The following is a 17,854-nucleotide window of genomic DNA, read 5'->3' as shown; positions in this document are numbered from 1 at the left end:
AGGTAAAATGTCCTGGATCTTCTGTATTAAATATCTTAAGACTAGGTATTTACTTCACTAAAAAAAAAAAAAAAAATCAGCCTTTCAAATGATCACGTAACTCATCCAACTTAATAATTTTTATCTGGTCAAAATAAGCAACAAAAGAAAAAATCTTCTATGACTTACAGGTATCCAAATCTTCATACGGCATCAGAAACTATTTTATTAATGCTAAACAAAAGAAACCAACAGCTGGAACTCCACAGAGAAAATTTTTTAAAAATGAGAATTAAAAATCATCATAAAGGTATATATGTTTTAAAAGATGAGGCCCTTTTTATTTGTAACACACATAAATGAAATGTACTTTGAGCCATCTAAGAAACATTTATAGTGATATAGATTTTTATTTCTAGGATCAACGATAAAAAGCCAATTTGTTCTTGATCCAAAGACCAAAGTTAATGCAGAAAAAATATCATTTAGTCAATTTCTTGGGTGATTTTGGGAAGAAAAGCACTTCTAACCAACCAGGGGTAGACGTTCTTTCAGATCTCGGCATTTGCAGACAAAAGCAAGTACAGAGTGCCTACCACTTCCATCACATGAGCACTCCACTGTGACAGCAGCTGCAGACCCTGCAGGGCCAGGTCAAACAGCTTCCGGTACTCAGCATCTGTCTTCTGAGCCTCCTGGCGGCCTGACCCTGTGACAACCTAGAGCACCACAGGAACAGCAAGAAGTCACCCCATATCTAGAAAAACCAGTTAGGCATTTCCCCAGGACCTAGCAAATCCACTAGGAATCTACAGGAAAGGTGCATTTGCAAAATGATGAAATGATGGGGGCACAGGAGCCTTTACCAGCAGAGCCCTGACAGTGGACATTCTGCAGCTCTCAAAGAAGAGAACACCTCTGCAGACGGTGCTGGAGGCATCTCTAGGACATGGTGTTAACAGAACCATGTGCACAGTTAGGCTTCTACTTAGCTAATAAAGGAAAACATGCACAACATGTGCATCTGCTTATATCAAAAAATGAAAACTTATATTTGAGAATGGTTACCTAAAGGGCAGGAAGGCGTAGGGTGGGGAGGAAGGCAGACTTCTCTGAATATACCTCCTTTTGTACATCTGACTTTGGAACCACATAAACATGTAATGGAATTATGACAGAAAATTAAATTACGGGACACAAGCAATCCCTAAAACTCAAAAGCAAAATGAAAGCATGAATTAAAGTGTGTACAGAACTGGGTTCATGACCGCACAGAGGAACAATGTAGTGCAGGTACCTGACAAGCTTTTTTGATTACAGTGTAAGTGCCTGGCATTAAGCTTTTGATTGCCACTGGATGCCAAATGGAGGCATCCATTTCAAGGACATCCACCTAAAATGAACACAGTACCAGCTATACAAGTAGATAAAGAGCCAGGCAGCTCCATCTATGAAGCTCCCCTCTTAGAAAGCTCTGGGTGACCTAGTAACCTATCACTCGAGTGACCCCACTTTAGTACCCTAATTCCTGCTCTTATATTTGAAATTTGCCAATAAAGAGTAAACCCATGAAATCCTAGGTACCCCACCCTGGGCCCCAATAAAAGCAGAGTCTCAGATCCACTCTCCTTCTCTACCTGTCACTTCACTTTGTGGCTCCAGGCATGCCATGTGCCTTCCAGAATGTGTAAGTAATAATCCTTCTTTTTCTCAAAATTCCCTGATGGTTATTGCTGAGGTACATCTTGCAAGCATAATAAGAACCACAAGGGCCTGTGCAGCCACAATATTGGCTCCACTTAGGGAAATGTCTATGGGGCTGCCAAAGATAGGGGAGTCCTTTAGGCATCACTATTACTATAGGCTGAGACCAACACAAAACAAAGCACTTCAAGTGACTCTGAAAAACAATGATTTAAAGGAAGGAAAAAGGGAAGGGAAGGGGGAAGGGAAGGGGAAGGGGAAAAGGAAAGGGGAAGGGAAGGGTGGGGAGGGGGGAAAGAAAGACAAAGCAAGCCCAATGATTTGATCTCTATCCCTGGAGGGAGAAAATTTAAGGGCAAAATGAACTTAAAAAATAAATCTTAAAACAACTTTTAGTAATTATATTGTCATTATAATACTGTAATGTTATATATTACAATATATAATTATATTGTTTCTAATAATTATATTGTTAGCAGTGTTGGTATTGCTATTTTAAGACTGCTAAGTGTATACTAAGACATCAAGTCAAAATATGCTGTAGTCATTAAGAATCAGGATTCTCGGGGCGCCTGGGTGGCTCAGTTGGTTAAGCGACTGCCTTCGGCTCAGGTCATGATCCTGGAGTCCCGGGATCGAGTCCCGCATCGGGCTCCCTGCTGAGCAGGGAGTCTGCTTCTCCCTCTGATCCTCTTCCCTCTCGTGCTCTCTATCTCTCATTCTCTCTCTCTCAAATAAATAAATAAAATCTTAAAAAAAAAAAATAAAGAATCAGGATTCTCAGCACAAAAGGCGGAAAAAGGTGGAAACGGAAGTAGATGAACTTCAAAAGAGGACTCCCAAAAAGCTTGCCGCCTTAGATGATGCTAGAGGATCAATTATTTGAAAAATTGATAATGCATAGAAACAGAATCCAGGGCGCCTGGGTGGCTCAGATGGTTAAGGGTCTGCCTTCGGCTCAGGTCATGATCCCAGGGTCCTGGGATCGAGTCCCACATTGGGCTCCCTGCTCCTTGGGAGCCTGCTTCTCCCTCTGCTTCTCTCTCTCTCTCTCTGTCTCTCATGAATAAATAAATAAAATCTTTAAAAAAAAAAAAAAAGAAACAGAATCCAGCTCTGACCTGTCTGTCCTGAAGGAATCATACTGCAGGGCAAGGCTCAGCTGTTAGGAGTTGAGAAGGAGTGAAAGGACTAGAAGACCATCATGTCACAGCCCTAATGAATTCATACATCTGGCAGTGGACAATGGCTGTCTACACTCCGGAGAGAGACGGCCAGACACTAGCATTCTGCAGCATGGCCAGTGAAGGGCCAGCTGTACTGAGAGGATGGAAGCAGAGTTTGATCAGGCCTCCAGATCTAATCACCCACGTAGAGGAAGCACAGGGGACAGAGGTCACACCATACAACCCCATAGGGAGCAAGAGAGATGGAGAAGGCACACATCTTCAAAGAGATATACCAACCAACTACAGTGTATAAAACTCATTTGGATCCTGAGGCAAATCAATTTGGAAAAAGAAAACCATCTTTGAGTCAACAGAGAAAACTGAACAATGACTCTGACATTAAGGAATACTTGATTTTTTTTTTAGGTGTGATAATGATGGTATTACAGTCATGTTTAAAAAGAGCCCTTATCTCTATAAGACACATGGGAAACCCAAAGGAGAGGGTGGTTGGAACCTCTGATCTATATAGAGATCAGAAGCACATGGGTACGGAGTTGCTTTTGGGGGTAATGGAAATGTTCCAATAATGGACTGTGGTGGTAGTTACAGAATTCAGTGAATAAACAAAAACCTTTAAATTGTACATTTTAAATGGGTGAATTGTATGGTACGTGGATTAAATCTCCATAAACCAGTTTAAAAATAAACTAAACAGAGCATTCAAAGATAGATCTCTTTTTTCTTATTAAAAGGTCCTACAGCAGACAGCAGAGGGAAAACAGACAGGAGCCACACATGCTGTCAGGTACGCCTATTTTAAGGGTAGAAATAACTCTACATGTCATCTGAGAGCTTCCCAGAAATTCGGTTTACAGCTCTATCAGCCCCTGCCTCCATCTCTACCCTGTGGGCTGTGCCAGCAGCTGGGGAGACACTGAGATAGCACCTCCTCCTGGGGGAGCTGGCCATCAGGGGTCTGCTTGGAGCTAGCACGTGCTCTGAGCCATCTGGGCTGTCTTCCAGTCATCCTGGTTACACGATGGCTAGTGTTGCTGGGTGGAGGACAGGGGCCAACACACAGAGTTGTTCCCTCCAAATGTTAATGATCCTCCTGAGAACCCCAAGGGACCAGAATCTCAAAGACTAGACCTGTGTATGTGGTCTCAAGTCCACAGGTCCCTCTAAGACTATGTGCAGCACGCATTAACACGGACCATTGCTACATCCCTGACCTCGCTGCCCTGCCTGCTCACATGTGAGACACGACATTCCCACTGCTCTCTGCACTCAGACCTCCCCACTCCTGTGCACCCCACACACTGGCGGGCTGGCTGGAGCTGTGCTTGGCAGGTGGGGAGAGTGTGACCAGCCCGAACAAGGACACAGAAAACCCGGCTGCCAAGCGGGAACACAGCTGAGGGACAGTGCTTCCTCCCACCCCTAACTCCAGGCCCTCCTCTGGGCACCTAGGACGTGTCCTCCCATCCAGCTGAAGGTTCCCGCACACCTGGCCTGAGGTACCAGCACAGGCGGGCACCGAAGGCCCACTTACCTCGCTGTTGCTGTAGCGCGCCAGCTCCGAGATGAAGCGCATATGGTCCTCCCGGATCTGGATCATCTGCTCACAGATGTTATACTGCGGGCTGCTGCTGGACGATGTGCACGTCCATCTGGCAGGGAAGGGGAAATGCGTGTGACCTGAAGAGGTGCCTGCAGAAGACTTCCGCTTCACCACGGGGGGCGGCCGGGGACACGCACAGCAGGCACACAGGACGACCCACTGGTCCTGCATGCTGGCCAGCACAGAAAGGCTTGGAGAGAACATGAATTCTCAGCAAAGAAACAGCCGGGCCAGCCCCAACCCTCTGTGCCACGGTCACCGTCCTACCTTCTCATATCTGTTTTAGAAAAGCAATTGTAATTTCTCCTTCATCAGCCAACTACTCTCAAAAAAGCTGAGAGCTGTTGCTGGATTTAGGGTACTGCATCACCCTTGCAAGGGCCCCTTAACACACATCTTTATCACTCACATATGAAAACATAAGCTACAGTAGGAAACAAGTCCGCCAAAGACTCAGAAACAAAAGTTATCCTTACTGGGAATTGAAAATGGACATTACTTGGAAGTTAGAGAGTGCTGCCATAACTACTTATGTGCACAACATACCATTTCAGCAGCAAACAGATAGTCAATTTAGTGGAAAAAAAGTTTATTAACAAAGCTGCTGGAGCTCTCGGGCAGAAAGCATGGGCTTTGGGGCTCCAACCACTGCTCCCTCACACGCAACACATAACTGGATGGCACATCAAATTTAATGGCAGATTTATTAAGAAATAAGCTATAGCACAGAGGTCAGCAAACTACAGCACAGGCCAAATACAACCTGCGTTTGTATGGCCCTAGAGTCATACAAAATGGTACTTACATTTTCATGGTTTAAAAAACAAAACCACAACAACAGCAAAGAAGAATATATGACAGATACCACATGTGGCCTGCAAAGGCTTAAAGTGTTTATAATTCAGCCTTTATTAAAAAAAAAAAAAAAAGATTGCCGACATCTGAGTATGCAGACTGCGATGTAATTGCATTTTTCAAAATCATGGCTGAATTGCAACTGTAGGTTGGCTAGGTACACATGTTTGGCAAGGGTCAACAAAAGCATCCTGCAAGACTCAACTGGCTATGTGGACTGTACAAAAAAAGTATGGTATGTTTTTCATCATCTGTAATTGTGAGCTACGGATCCTTTATGCCAATGACTGGCCAACTCTCTCTCTACAGGGGCCAGAAAGTAAATGCTTCAGAATTTGGGGACTATACTGTCTCTGTCACATAGCCATTGTCGTCATTGTAGTCTTCTTTCTTTAAAAAAGAAAAAAAAAAGCCTTTAAAAACATAAAAACCATTCAAAGCAACTGAGATCTTACAAAAAAACAGCCCTGGGCTAGACTTGGCCCTTAGGTGATAGTTTTAATAATCTCTGTGATATAAATGCAAACATCCCCCTGCCCAGCAGGGCTGATTGTTAAGCATTTACCAGCACACCACTTGTTTAAGCTCATCCATTCTCACCCTGTTCTATCCAACAGAACTCTCTGAGATGATGGAAAAGCTCTGTATCTGCGCTAACACAGTAGCCTCTACTGAACATCTGAAATGTGGATGTTCTAACCAAGAAAACAGTTTTGTTTTTTTTTTTTAATGAATTTAAATGTAAGCAGTGACAAGGCCTACCATATGGGGCTTTTGGTTCCAGATGGTTAAAAATGTCAAAGGTGTTCTCTCTAGATAAATAAGTGTTATAAAACTACAACGAGAACATTGCAGAATGTTCCAACTGGACAGCTCACTCTCCTCCTACCGAGATTTATTTTCCTCATAGTGGGCGCTGGTCTTGATGTATCTTGCCAGTTCTATTTGCATGTCCCCGAACAGTGGAACCACCTGGAGCTGCTATATTCAAAGAACAAAAAAAAAATAAGGTCATTATGTATGTTTAGTCACCAAATACAATCACAAGAATGAGTAATGCTGGTAATTACTATGGGCTAAAAACTAACTCTGTAAATCATTTACTAGAAAAAAAAATTGTAAGGAACTTACATATTCACTTTAAGAAGGACAAAATACAATTTAAGAACCAACATTCATAAAACCAATTCAAATATTAAAATTAACCTTCCTTGTTGCTAGATCCACAAAAAAAAAAATCAATTTGCATTTCTACATACTAGTAACAAACAGAAAATGAAAATCTAAAGAGAAACAATTTGGGGTACCTGGGTGGCTCAGTCAGTTAAGCGGCTGCCTTCGAGTCAGGTCATGATCCCAGAGACCCAAGATCAAGCCCAAAGTCAGGCTCCCTGCTCAGTGGGGAGTCTGCTTCTCCCTCTGCCCCTTCCCCCTGCTCCTTCTCTCTCGCTCACTCTTTCTCGCTCTCTCTCAAATAACTTGCCATAGCATCAAAAAAAAACCCTAAAGGATATAGCTAACAAAATATGATCAAGACCTCTAAACTGATCTATGAAATTGATGTATGGAATCCAAACAATATTCCAAGAAAAATGGTTTATGGGTAGTGTGTATATATGTGTGTGTATATGGAAATCAGCAAGCCAATTTATTTTGAACAGTAAAGGGGTGACACCCAAGACAATCTTGAAGAATGTAACTTGAAGCCTTCCTGATAAACAGACCTGTTCTATTGGAAAGCTACAGCAACTAACACAGTATGGCCCTGGAGAATGAATGGAGAGCAGTGGAGTAGAGACAGAGAACTTAAGATAGAGTCACAGTCGTACAGACACCTGCTTTATGACCCAGGCAACACTGCACAGTGATGGGAGAAAAGACGGCCTTTGCAATAAATGGACTAAGTCAACTGGATACCCATAATGGGGAAAAGAAAAAATCTAAAAATGTCAACCCCCCTTCCTCACATCATACATAGAGGCCAGGCCGAGGAGGAGTATAGATCTAGACAGAAAAGGAAATGGTGCTGCTTCTGGAAGGTAAGAAGGAAATTCTCATAAGTCTGCCTTATACAAAGACTTCTAAAAGTGGATATTAAAGGGGTGTCTGGGTGGTTCAGTCAGTTAAATGTCTGACTCTTGATTTTGGCTTAGGTCATGATTTTAGGGTCCTGGGGTCAAGCCCCACCTGGGGCTCCCCACTCGGCAGGAAGTTTGCTTGTCTCCCTTTCTCTATGCTCCTCCTCCTGCTCTCATGTGCTCTCTCTAAAATAAATAAATCAATCTTTTAAAAAGTGGATATTAAAGATTGATATACTAGACTACAATAAAATTAAGAACTTTTGTTCACCTAATAATAAAGTGAAATGGAGAGCCACACAGGGCAGAACGCATGTATTTTTTTTTTTTTTTAAGATTTTATTTACTTATTTGACAGAGACACAGTGAGAGAGGGAACACAAGCAGGGGGAGTGGGAGAGGGAGAAGCAGGCTTCCTGCTGAGCAGGGAGCCCAATGCGGGGCTCGATCCCAGGACCCTGGGATCATGACCTGAGCCGAAGGCAGACGCATACTGACTGAGCCAGCCAGGCGCCCCAGAATGTACGTATTTTAGAACACATGTATCCAACAAAGAACACGTACCCAGAATACATAAAGAACTATAAATCAACAGGGGGGGGAAAGGCAAGAAGCTTGTAATGACACTTCACAAGAGAACACACAATAGACAGCGTGAAAAGTCATCAGGGAAATATCAACTAAAACAAAAGATAATGCCAGCCAAAAATGTCACAATGATGTACCACCCTTCAGGATGCTCTTCCCCCAGAAAGTGACAGTGCTAAGTGCTGGTGAGGATGTGGATGAGGATGTGGAACAACAGAAGGCTCACTCACAGCTGGTGGCTATGCAAATCAGCAGAGCCATGTGGGGAATCGTTAGGCTGTATCTAAATGTATATGCCTATGGCCCCTAATCCTAGCCCTGGATACACATATGTTCAACAGAAACATGCACAGAAGTGCACTAAATCAAAGCAGCATTGTTCGTACCCGCCAAAACTCAGAAATGACCTCATGTTCATCACAAAAGAATGGATAAATATGTTGAGGTATAATCATAAAATGGACACCACAGTGAAAACCTAAGGACTATCTATAGCTGCGGGATCTCACAGGGATGAATCTAACAAATGAGTGAAAACAGCCAGATGCAAGAGTACACACAGCCATGATTCCCTTTACAAAAGGTTCAAACCCAGGCAAAACTGATGCAGAACAGGAGGGAGAGTAGTTGCCTTTGCAGATGGAAGCCAGTGATGTCCCCCATCCCCACTGCCTATGCCCACATTTCCAGATGTGGGTCACAGGCTTACCTCCCAAAATTCAAACTGTATACACTTGATAAAAAGGCTTATCTAAAAAAGTGTAACTCACCTTGAAGTACTTATCGATTTTGGATAAATTTATTCTTTTCTTGGCATCAAGTTTATAAATGTTGCTGACACTCCCATCCATCAAGTATAGACCAAACCCCATGACCTGAAAATCACAAAATGGCACAAAAAACTCAGACCTGCAAGTTTAATTATCCATAAGCACTTATAATGCTACAGTTGAAAAATTTTAAATAGTTCACCCTTTTTTCAAAAAGCACTTTTAAAAGTTCCTTATAAGTAAATAGCTATCTCTTCATATGAAGTTGTTCTATGTGTGTCATTTCTTGTGGCTATTTTAATGTCCTCCCCAGGCACAAATACCACCTCCACCTCTCATCAAGCAAATGCGATACTAAATGTGGATTTCCATAAACATTCATGGCCAGAGGCTCCTGCTCAGAGGGCACAGACAGAATATCTCCACCGTCACAGAGTGCTCTACTAGACAGTATCGTCCAGCACAGTGCTCTCCTGCGGGAAGAGATCTTGGGGCTGGGCCCACTCTTACAGGGAAGGTTTCGGGCTGACAGGACACCTAGCACAAGGTCCTTCAGGGCTATCCTCCCCAAAGGTGGAAAGCAGAGCAAATGCAATGGCAGAACTGCCTTCTCCTCTTCCCAGTCAGAAATGTCACTGAAAACCTCCCCAGGGTGCCTGGGTGGCTCAGTTGGTTAAGCGACTGCCTTCGGCTCAGGTCATGACCCCGGAGTCCTGGGACTGAGTCCCACATCGAGGTCCTGGCTCAGTGGAGAGTCTGCTTCTCCCTCTGACCCTCCCCCCTGCTCGTGATCCTCTGGCTCTCCCTCTCTCTCACTCAAATAAACAGGTAAAATCTTCAAAAAAAAAAAAAAGAAAGCCTCCCATATGGTGAATGGCCATGTTCTTGATCAAAAAAAGTCTATAATCATGGAGACACAGTATTCTTAATTCCTAGGAATCATATCCCTAACAAGTAGAACCTGATATAACCTCTGCTATAAGAAGCTAATGCTGAGAGAAGCCCTTGACCCCAGACCTCCTCAACTATGAGCACATTCTCCAGGGGGTGGCATATGATTGCAACTGGCACTGGGGTCAAGCCTGGGACACATTCATAGGAAGGTGTTGAGAGCCTGTCTGAGAGCCTGTAGTGCATGGGCACAAAGAGGATACTGTGTGTGTACACACATACACACACACACACACACACACACACACACACACACACACACACACACACACACACACACCACACACCACACACCACACACCACACACATGGCAAGCATGAGAATAAGAAAAGGTTGGCAAAAGGATCATAGTCAAAGCACAGCCTCTTCTCACCACGGTTATGTAAGCGGCCATGACCACACACGTACTTTGAGAAGCATGTGTTTCTCACTGGGTGTCAGGTACATCCTATTCTCATAGTAATCCACACACAGATTCACGATATCGGCGAGGAGCTCTTCATAGCCAGAAATCACTTCAAGCTGCTGCTGCAAAGACTGAAATACAGAGTGCGAGATCCATGCCACGAACTGTTCTCGGGGCCCCCGGCCCCAGCAATGTGTCCCATCAGCCAGAGCAGCAAGAGTGTGAGCCTTACTTGCGTGATTTTGTTGTGGTTGGCCAGGAACATGGACAGATTCTGCGATTCCTGGATGGACTGTGGGTCTGCCATTTTCCGTAAAAACTGAGCAGCCCTTTGAAAGCAAAAAAAGAGTTAAATGACCAATATGCTCGGGCACCTGGGTGGCTCAGTTGGTTAAGCAACTGCCTTCGGCTCAGGTCATGATCCTGGAGTCCCGGGATCGAGTCCCACATCGGGCTCCCTGCTCAGAAGGGAGTCCGCTTCTCCCTCTGACCCTCTTCCCTCTCGTGCTCTCTATCTCTCATTCTCTCTCTCTCAAATAAATAAATAAAAATCTTAAAAATATATAAATAAATAAAAAATAAATAAAAAAACAACCAATATGCTCAATGATTAAAAAAAAAAAAAGAGCATAGAAAATCCAGATTACTTTATCTGACAACAGTTATCTGTAAAAATGTGAGTCTTAGAAGCTAGTTATAATTTCAGCCTCCTCAAACTTGTCTATCCTGGACTCCAGGTCACTCTTTTCCCAGCCTGGACAGCTCACCACCCCACTGTCCACAGCTGACAGACTTCCTCAGAGATATGGCAGTGCCAACCACAGGCCTTCCTGAAGGGTCCCTGCACGCTGGCCTCTCCCCCTGGCTATCTGTTTCCAACTCTGAGAAAGAGAGCCTCCCCCTCGGTGACTCCCACAATATCGTAATGAAGATGGTCAGCACTGTCCAGGTTCTCTGCCAAGAATCCCCTAGGCCACCACGCCTCCCACAAGTCAGAGACCACACACAGTTTTGGTGTCAAACGTTAGAGACAAAATCCCAGTTTCCTCCACCAATATGCTGCTCGATCTTGGGTTAACGTCCTGAACTCTCTTGAACCTCACTTATCACATCTATAATAACAACTGTCCACCTGCCCTACTCACAGGGCAGATGTGAGGAGAGAGGGAATAGTACACACAGAATTACCTACACGCTTAGGTCTGCAAGGTACACACTGAGTCTCTCTCTGGGTCTTGCAAAGCAATTCGAAGGTGGGTGTGAGCATTCTGTACATCTAGGGCAGCCCCCCAAAAGTTTAGTGGAAATTGGCCACATAAGAACGTGTCTGTGCAACCTAAAAACTTGGGGGGTTTAATGAAGAAAAATTTTCATGGTAAAGACTGATAACTTATGCCAACAGTCATTTCCTCTGTGCCTCTTTAGAAATAAACCCCAAATTTCCATGCTACAGCAATGTGCCTCATGTCCACATGACCGATGGTTGAGCCATGAGATATAATGAAAAACACTGCAAGGCACTTAGAAGTTTACTTAGAAAAGATAGTATGACCCCTTCTATTCTCCTTCCTCCCTGTTGACTGGAATGCAGAAACAACAGCTGGAGCTCAAGCCACCATCCTGGACCATGAGACAACACATGAAGACAGCAGTGCAGCAAGACAGCAGAAGCCCTGGTGTGAACACTGTGGAATCCCCTCATCAGTTGCAGATCACCTACCTCAGGACTTTCAGGTGAGAGAGCAATGATCTGCAACCCTGTTTAAGCCACTATTATTTCTGCAGGTTTCTGAAAAATTAGTTAAACTTAAAATGAACCCTGATAATGATAACACTCTTTTTTAAAATGTTCACTTTACTAATTTGAGTAGTTGCTAAGACTAATGAAGGGATCAAAAATAGTTTTCTATTTTCCTCAAGCCTCACCATAACCACATGGGTTATCTTGGCATTTATACTCAGAAGGGGTTATATTGTTAGCTCTCACTGGGTGCAAGTAAAAAGTGTGAGTGTAAGTATGTTGAGGGCTGAGAGAAGTGAGGATAAGATGATAGGGGGTCCCAAACAGAGGTCACAGGAAGAAGCCACTGGAAAGCAAGAGGGGTGCTCCAGGCCCTCTCTATGCTCAGGAGAGCCACGGTGGCTCCTGGAGGGGGTTGCTGGCCCCCACACACATAGATTTCCAGAGAGTAGCCCCATCTTTAAACTATTTTATAGACTGGGCTTTCAGAATAAAGCTGCTGCTACTAAGGAAAAAAAAAAAAGAAAAAGCTTTTTTGAAATTAAAAACCACTGATGCTGTCTACCTCCCCTACTTTCCTAAGTCAGAAAGGTTGAAACAGCTGCTCAAAATCATGTGGCCAAGTGACTTGTGTAGCCAGGAGAAGAAGCTGCTATCCTGGGCTGGGCCAGTTCCACCCTCTACCCGCAGAAGCTCCCATGCTCCACCCAGAGTCAAGTTTACTTGCAATCCCACAAACAGATCAAATAAGGTCAACTCCAAGGATTTTCTAGTTCTGAAGATCAAGTCTTCTGCGCAGAGTTAATTCTAGGTGATGAATACCTATGCTTAACTTCATATGGATTGAGCTTAAACCCTGGGTGATCTAGCCCAACTCCCACTGCTACCTCATCTTTAAATCTCAGTTTGGCACCATATTCCATGTTGATTTTATTTTAATGACATGGCAACAGTTGTATGATTTCAGATACAACATAACTAAGGCCTATTCCAACGCAAAGTAAAATCTCATCAAAAGCCAAGATTCCTATCAAGCAGAAGAAACAGAAGTCAGCATCTCATTCTAGCTACTCATGCCTTCAATAGTACCAAGCACAGACTTTCTAAAGGAAGCCTATTAGAAGACAGTTCGCTTTGCTCTGACCGACCACCCTCCATCTTCCTGCCACCATTTGCCCCTCACAATTTTCCAGAAGCACACTACCATGCCACACCCACCTTTTCCAATTCTCTTGGAGAAGGTCTCTCTAGCTCGGGAGGAGAGCTAGTCTCAGGGACCTGGACGTTCAGTATGACTCCATGGCAGTCCACAGGCCAGATCTGCCCACTGCTGTGATGGTGTGTACCTTCCAGAATGTGTAACCAGGAAATGACATACCCAGGTGGCGCCCTCAGGCTGTAGAACCTGCCTATGCCCTCACCAAGATGCCTACTGAGCTAAAAGCCTTGCAGTGATCCTAAGCCTCTATAACAGGGACTTGTATACTTCTGTCTTCCCACACAAGCTGAGCACCCATAGGTCCTCAACAAACATTTGAGGATGACCAGATCCCACTCTAGCTTCATGAAACCACAATGTACACACGCCTATGAGGACACACCTTGATGCATCGCCATACACATAATCTGCCAGCTACCCTCACATACCTAGGAGTGTGTATTCAAACAGTCCTAAGGCTGCCAAATAACCGCTACCAACCAGCTGTATTATTTCAGCACATATGGGATGCACACCTACTACGTGCAGAGCATGCAACTAACCAGGAGCCACCCTGCCTGCCGGAGAACTCTCTGCAAGGACCTAGGGGAACAAGGTCAAAGCTCACCTTTTATATGCCGAGTGGTCGTTCTTCACACTGCACTTCATGTTCTTAAGCTCATCCAGCACAGCAAACATGTTAATGAACTTGCCCAGCGTAATCAAATAGGCTTCAGACACGAAGTCCTTCCTTCTCTCTGCGTGACACAGACGCCTCACCTCCCCACAGAATCGCTCGATGGCATTTCTCTGAGCAGAGGAATGGAGGGCAAAAAGGCCACTGTCAGTGATGGGCCAACTCCATGCCCAGCTTCAAGCATATTATCTGGTTTCACTGTTACTCTTTGATGAAATACCCACCCAAAGGAGTGGACATTTACAGCTCAGGTAAAGAGACTTGTTTCTATAAAGTAATTTCCACATGCCTTTGCTCTGTGACAATCATCATTAATTTTCCACTTTACCAACTACATCCCTAAAATAAAAGAATTTTGTTGATTATTCAAGCAAAGTTACTGAGAAAATGCTCTAATAGAAGGTCTACAAACAGATGTTTTAGCATTCAGAGGTGAAAAGGGGGGGAGTAGGGAAATTGTTCCTCTTGACAACCCTGAAGATAAAACAAAAATTCATCTCCTAGTAAGTTCTATCTTCTCCCTTTGCTAAAGGAATCTATAATTAAAACCTTCATACATTTCTAAAATGTATCTTTAGAAAACCAGCAGGTTCCCTTCCTGTGGCTACTCTGCCTAACCAATGGGTCAAAGGAGCCCAGGCAGGGCAAGGACCACTAAGTGGACAGTCAGGAGAGGTTGAGAGAAAGAAAAGACCTGAAAAACCAGATGAATCAAAAGTACGAATTGGCAGAATGACAAACACATTTAGAACTGACAGCCGTCTTCATGGAGGAAATACAAATTCACTCTCAAAGAGGCAAGAGAAGTGAAACACAAAAGAGGTTATTTATTCTGAAAGGCCCAGGAAAGCTTTAGACTGACAAAGGCTTTGTTCCTTTTTGTCTCAGAAGCTGTTATGGTTGCTTTAATTCCCATGCACTTTGTTTAGTAAGTCAAGGTGATGGGTGAGAGTGGGCCAGATTCCTACTCTGCATTAAACTCCTAGGATTATTTCACTGTTTTACCTGGAAGTACATAAAATTCATCAGTTTTGTGACCTCAGGCTCCAGGACCTCTACGGTTTTCTCATAAATTTCCACTCTATTAGGCTGCTCGTTACATTTCACCTAGGAATAAACAAGTATGACATAAAAAGGCTTCAACTTAGCTAGAAGTGAGAGGGCAGGGCGTTGTTAGGGCAGAGCTGGTAGTCCCAGCCCGCTGTGGGGTGGGGTGGGGGAGGGGGGGCAGGGCTGGTGGAGTGGGGTGTGGTCTGGCTGAGATGTAGGGGAACCAGAAGGGTAGGAGTGTTGTCTGTTTGGGGGGAGGGGGAGCATGGCCGGCAGGGATGGAATGAGGCCTGGCTGGGATGGGGACACCTGTGGGATGGCCCGAGAGCAGCTCCTCCAGGTGTACAGCATGACCGCATACTCTTGGCCCTCCTCCAGCATTTCATTCTGCAAGGGTACACAGGGCAGATCAAAGGCAAGCAGGAAAACAATCATTAAAAAAGGAGACGCCATGTCGCTAAAATCCAGAGGCATGACTATCCTGACTCTCACTTTGAGGGACAGACAAGTACCAAGACCTGTATTGCCATGAGGCAGCTGGTGATGCTGCAGTGAAGCACTGTGGTCACAATGACCAGCCGAAACATGGCCATGGCTTCTGCTGGCTGGACAGGAGCCAGCACAGCCCAGGGCACCTGCCACAGCCACTCACTATGCCTCAACTCCACTCACCCCTCAACAGCCTGCTGGCAGTGCAGACCCGAAGCTGGGAACGGGGGCCAGTACAGGGCAGAGGCACACAGGGTCTTCAAGGCCTTACCACCAAGCTACGGAGAGCCTCTGGGCTCATAAGACTGAGGCAGCTCTGTCACCCCTAGTGCAGGGGAGGAAAAGCTGGAAGTATTTCTGCAGTACTTAAAATCCAGAGAGTATCCATGCAAAGAGACTGCCATCATTTTTAAACTGCTTTAGTGTCTACTCCTTTCACATTGTTTTCTTTGGTAAAAATGGTAAAAAGTGCAGAGATGCCCTAAAAATGTCAACTACAATTTCATCATGTTCTTAAGATGCTTTAAAATGTTTACAACTTTTGATCCAGTAACTTCACTTCTACAAACCTTGCCAATGGGAATAATGATATGTTTGGAATGATAGTCATCACTGTATTTTTTATTACAAAGAAAAAAGGGAAACTAAGTAAACATGCAAAAATAATTAAATTGAGGAAGTTTACAAAATGGAACTAGACAGCTATTAAAAATTACTTTCTCTGGCACATTTTAATGACATATGAAAAGTTTGTGAAATCATTAAATTATCTAATAATGATAGATTCATTCACGCAATCTGAATCACATTTAGAGTATAACTGTGTGCATGAGTCCAGGTATAAATAATGAGAGAGAATGGACTCCCTCCAAATGCTGACAAAGGTTTTCTCTGGGCCATAGGTGCTCAATTTTCAGAAAGAATGTGTATTATTTTTATAATAAAAATGAAGCCTTCTCTAAAAACATAAGGCATTTTCACCCACTTTCCTCTCTTTTTCCTTACTACATATCATATCAGAAGAACACCAAAAGTGTACATTTGCCATCATAGGTACTAGTCCCCCAAGGAAAACAAAAACATGCAGAAGGAATTACCATGTTAGAATGGACAGTCGCTTGTTCAATATATCTTGCAATACCGGTAACAAATGCATTTCTGTCTTCAAAGTTAGTGTTGAAATTTGGCTAAAAGGAAGAGAAAAACCATCATGTGGAGGTCAGCATTGTAGGCAGGGCACCCCACTGCCGCCCAGCACAAACCTGATAGAGCAGTGAGGATGGTGGGGGCTCAATGCAGGGCTGCTGGTCAGGCAGAGGCAGCTCTTCCAGGAGGTCCACATTGGACAGTGCATCCTCCAGCGTCACCTGGGCCGCCATCTTGGCCTAGAACAAAACACAAAGCCACCTGTGCTGTGAGGAAGGGTGGAGATACTCTGACAATCATTCCAAGGTGGGGAAATCAGACCCCCACTCGCCTGACCCCTCTCTTGAGGGCAATGAGGATGGCTAAGGTGATCATGGCCAATCCCTAGGTTCTGGCATCTCTCCTAGGGCTTGCTGGCAAAGCAGTCATGATGTAGCCTCTCCTGGCCTCCAGGAGTGTCACAGTGTAGGGTACATGGACCACCACACATACTGTTGCTTCCTGTCACCCTTCCCACCTTGGAGCCATTGTCCCTTGCAGGCTCTCTGGGAGGGTCTGACAACCCCCCCTCATGGGGCCAGAGGAGGGAATGTCCTCTTCAACACTATGTCTGCCCAAGGAAGCCAGCACAGACTCCAAGTGGGCAACAGTACTTCCCTGCATACAGACACTTCCCAGATGGCTCCTCTAAGCAAGGTTACACACTAATGATAGAGATGTAAAAGTTCAGAGCCCTTCCTCCAGGGACAGCCTGTAGGGACTACTAAAGTGAGGGCCAAGGGCTAACATGAAAGAGGGACTGAAAGCACAAACTCCGAGGTCAGCGCAGGGAAGCACAGAAATGGAGGTGGGTGTTACCTAAACACATCTGTGCCAGCTCCAGGGGAGAGGACGCAGCACACACCAGCCTGCCTCCTGCTGAATGCTGCTCTGACCCTGGATGGGATACACGGAGTAGCAGCTCTGGCCCCAGAGCAACATACCAAAAAGCACTGACCTCATACGGGATGGGGGGCAGGCAGCTCTCACCCAGACAGGATACGGGGGGCAGCTCTCATCCAGACGGGACTCGGGGGGCAGCTACATGTACTATGAGAAGGAAAGAGCAGCAGGCAGGCTGGCGAGAACACTAAATGGGAGAAGCACCCAGTTGCTCCTCCCAACACTGGGCGCCAGACAAGGTGTGGGTGTAGAAGTGCATGCTGGAGCAAGTTACTAAACCCCCAGCTACTGGCTGGAGAACCCAAAAGGGAACCCCAGGGCACCAGAAAGCCCCAGGAACAGTGTGGAGAGGAAGAATCTCAGAAGAGCAAGCCCATAAATTTGCTTATAAACTTTGAGCCCACCCCCAAGCTGTATGTGTATGAATCTGATCCTCTCACACCCCAATCTGAGACCACAGCCAGCT

The 17,854-nt window shown here is 44.8% G+C and overlaps 1 protein-coding gene across 2 annotated transcripts in view; it reads right to left on the bottom strand.

Annotated features, from left to right (window-relative positions):
* The window catches only part of CYFIP1 (cytoplasmic FMR1 interacting protein 1), a 118,391-nt gene that overhangs the window by 61,271 nt on the left and 39,266 nt on the right, over window positions 1–17,854 (bottom strand). For both annotated transcript variants that reach the window (XM_027570645.1, XM_027570643.1), the window contains exons 2-12: window positions 16,563–16,685; window positions 16,398–16,487; window positions 15,121–15,198; window positions 14,767–14,868; window positions 13,693–13,874; window positions 10,358–10,454; window positions 10,128–10,256; window positions 8,768–8,872; window positions 6,221–6,312; window positions 4,408–4,525; window positions 576–698 (exon numbers count right to left, since the gene is read on the bottom strand). In XM_027570645.1, the coding sequence (XP_027426446.1) occupies window positions 576–698; window positions 4,408–4,525; window positions 6,221–6,312; window positions 8,768–8,872; window positions 10,128–10,256; window positions 10,358–10,454; window positions 13,693–13,874; window positions 14,767–14,868; window positions 15,121–15,198; window positions 16,398–16,487; window positions 16,563–16,679 (1,233 nt within the window). In that variant the 5' untranslated portion in view covers window positions 16,680–16,685. The remainder of the gene's footprint in view (window positions 1–575; window positions 699–4,407; window positions 4,526–6,220; window positions 6,313–8,767; window positions 8,873–10,127; window positions 10,257–10,357; window positions 10,455–13,692; window positions 13,875–14,766; window positions 14,869–15,120; window positions 15,199–16,397; window positions 16,488–16,562; window positions 16,686–17,854) is intronic.

Source organism: Zalophus californianus, chromosome 6 (assembly GCF_009762305.2).
Source record: "Zalophus californianus isolate mZalCal1 chromosome 6, mZalCal1.pri.v2, whole genome shotgun sequence".
Taxonomy (NCBI): Eukaryota; Metazoa; Chordata; class Mammalia; order Carnivora; family Otariidae; genus Zalophus; species Zalophus californianus.
The sequence above is the reverse complement of the archived record's forward strand: the minus strand, read 5'-3'. Positions and strand labels throughout refer to the sequence as shown.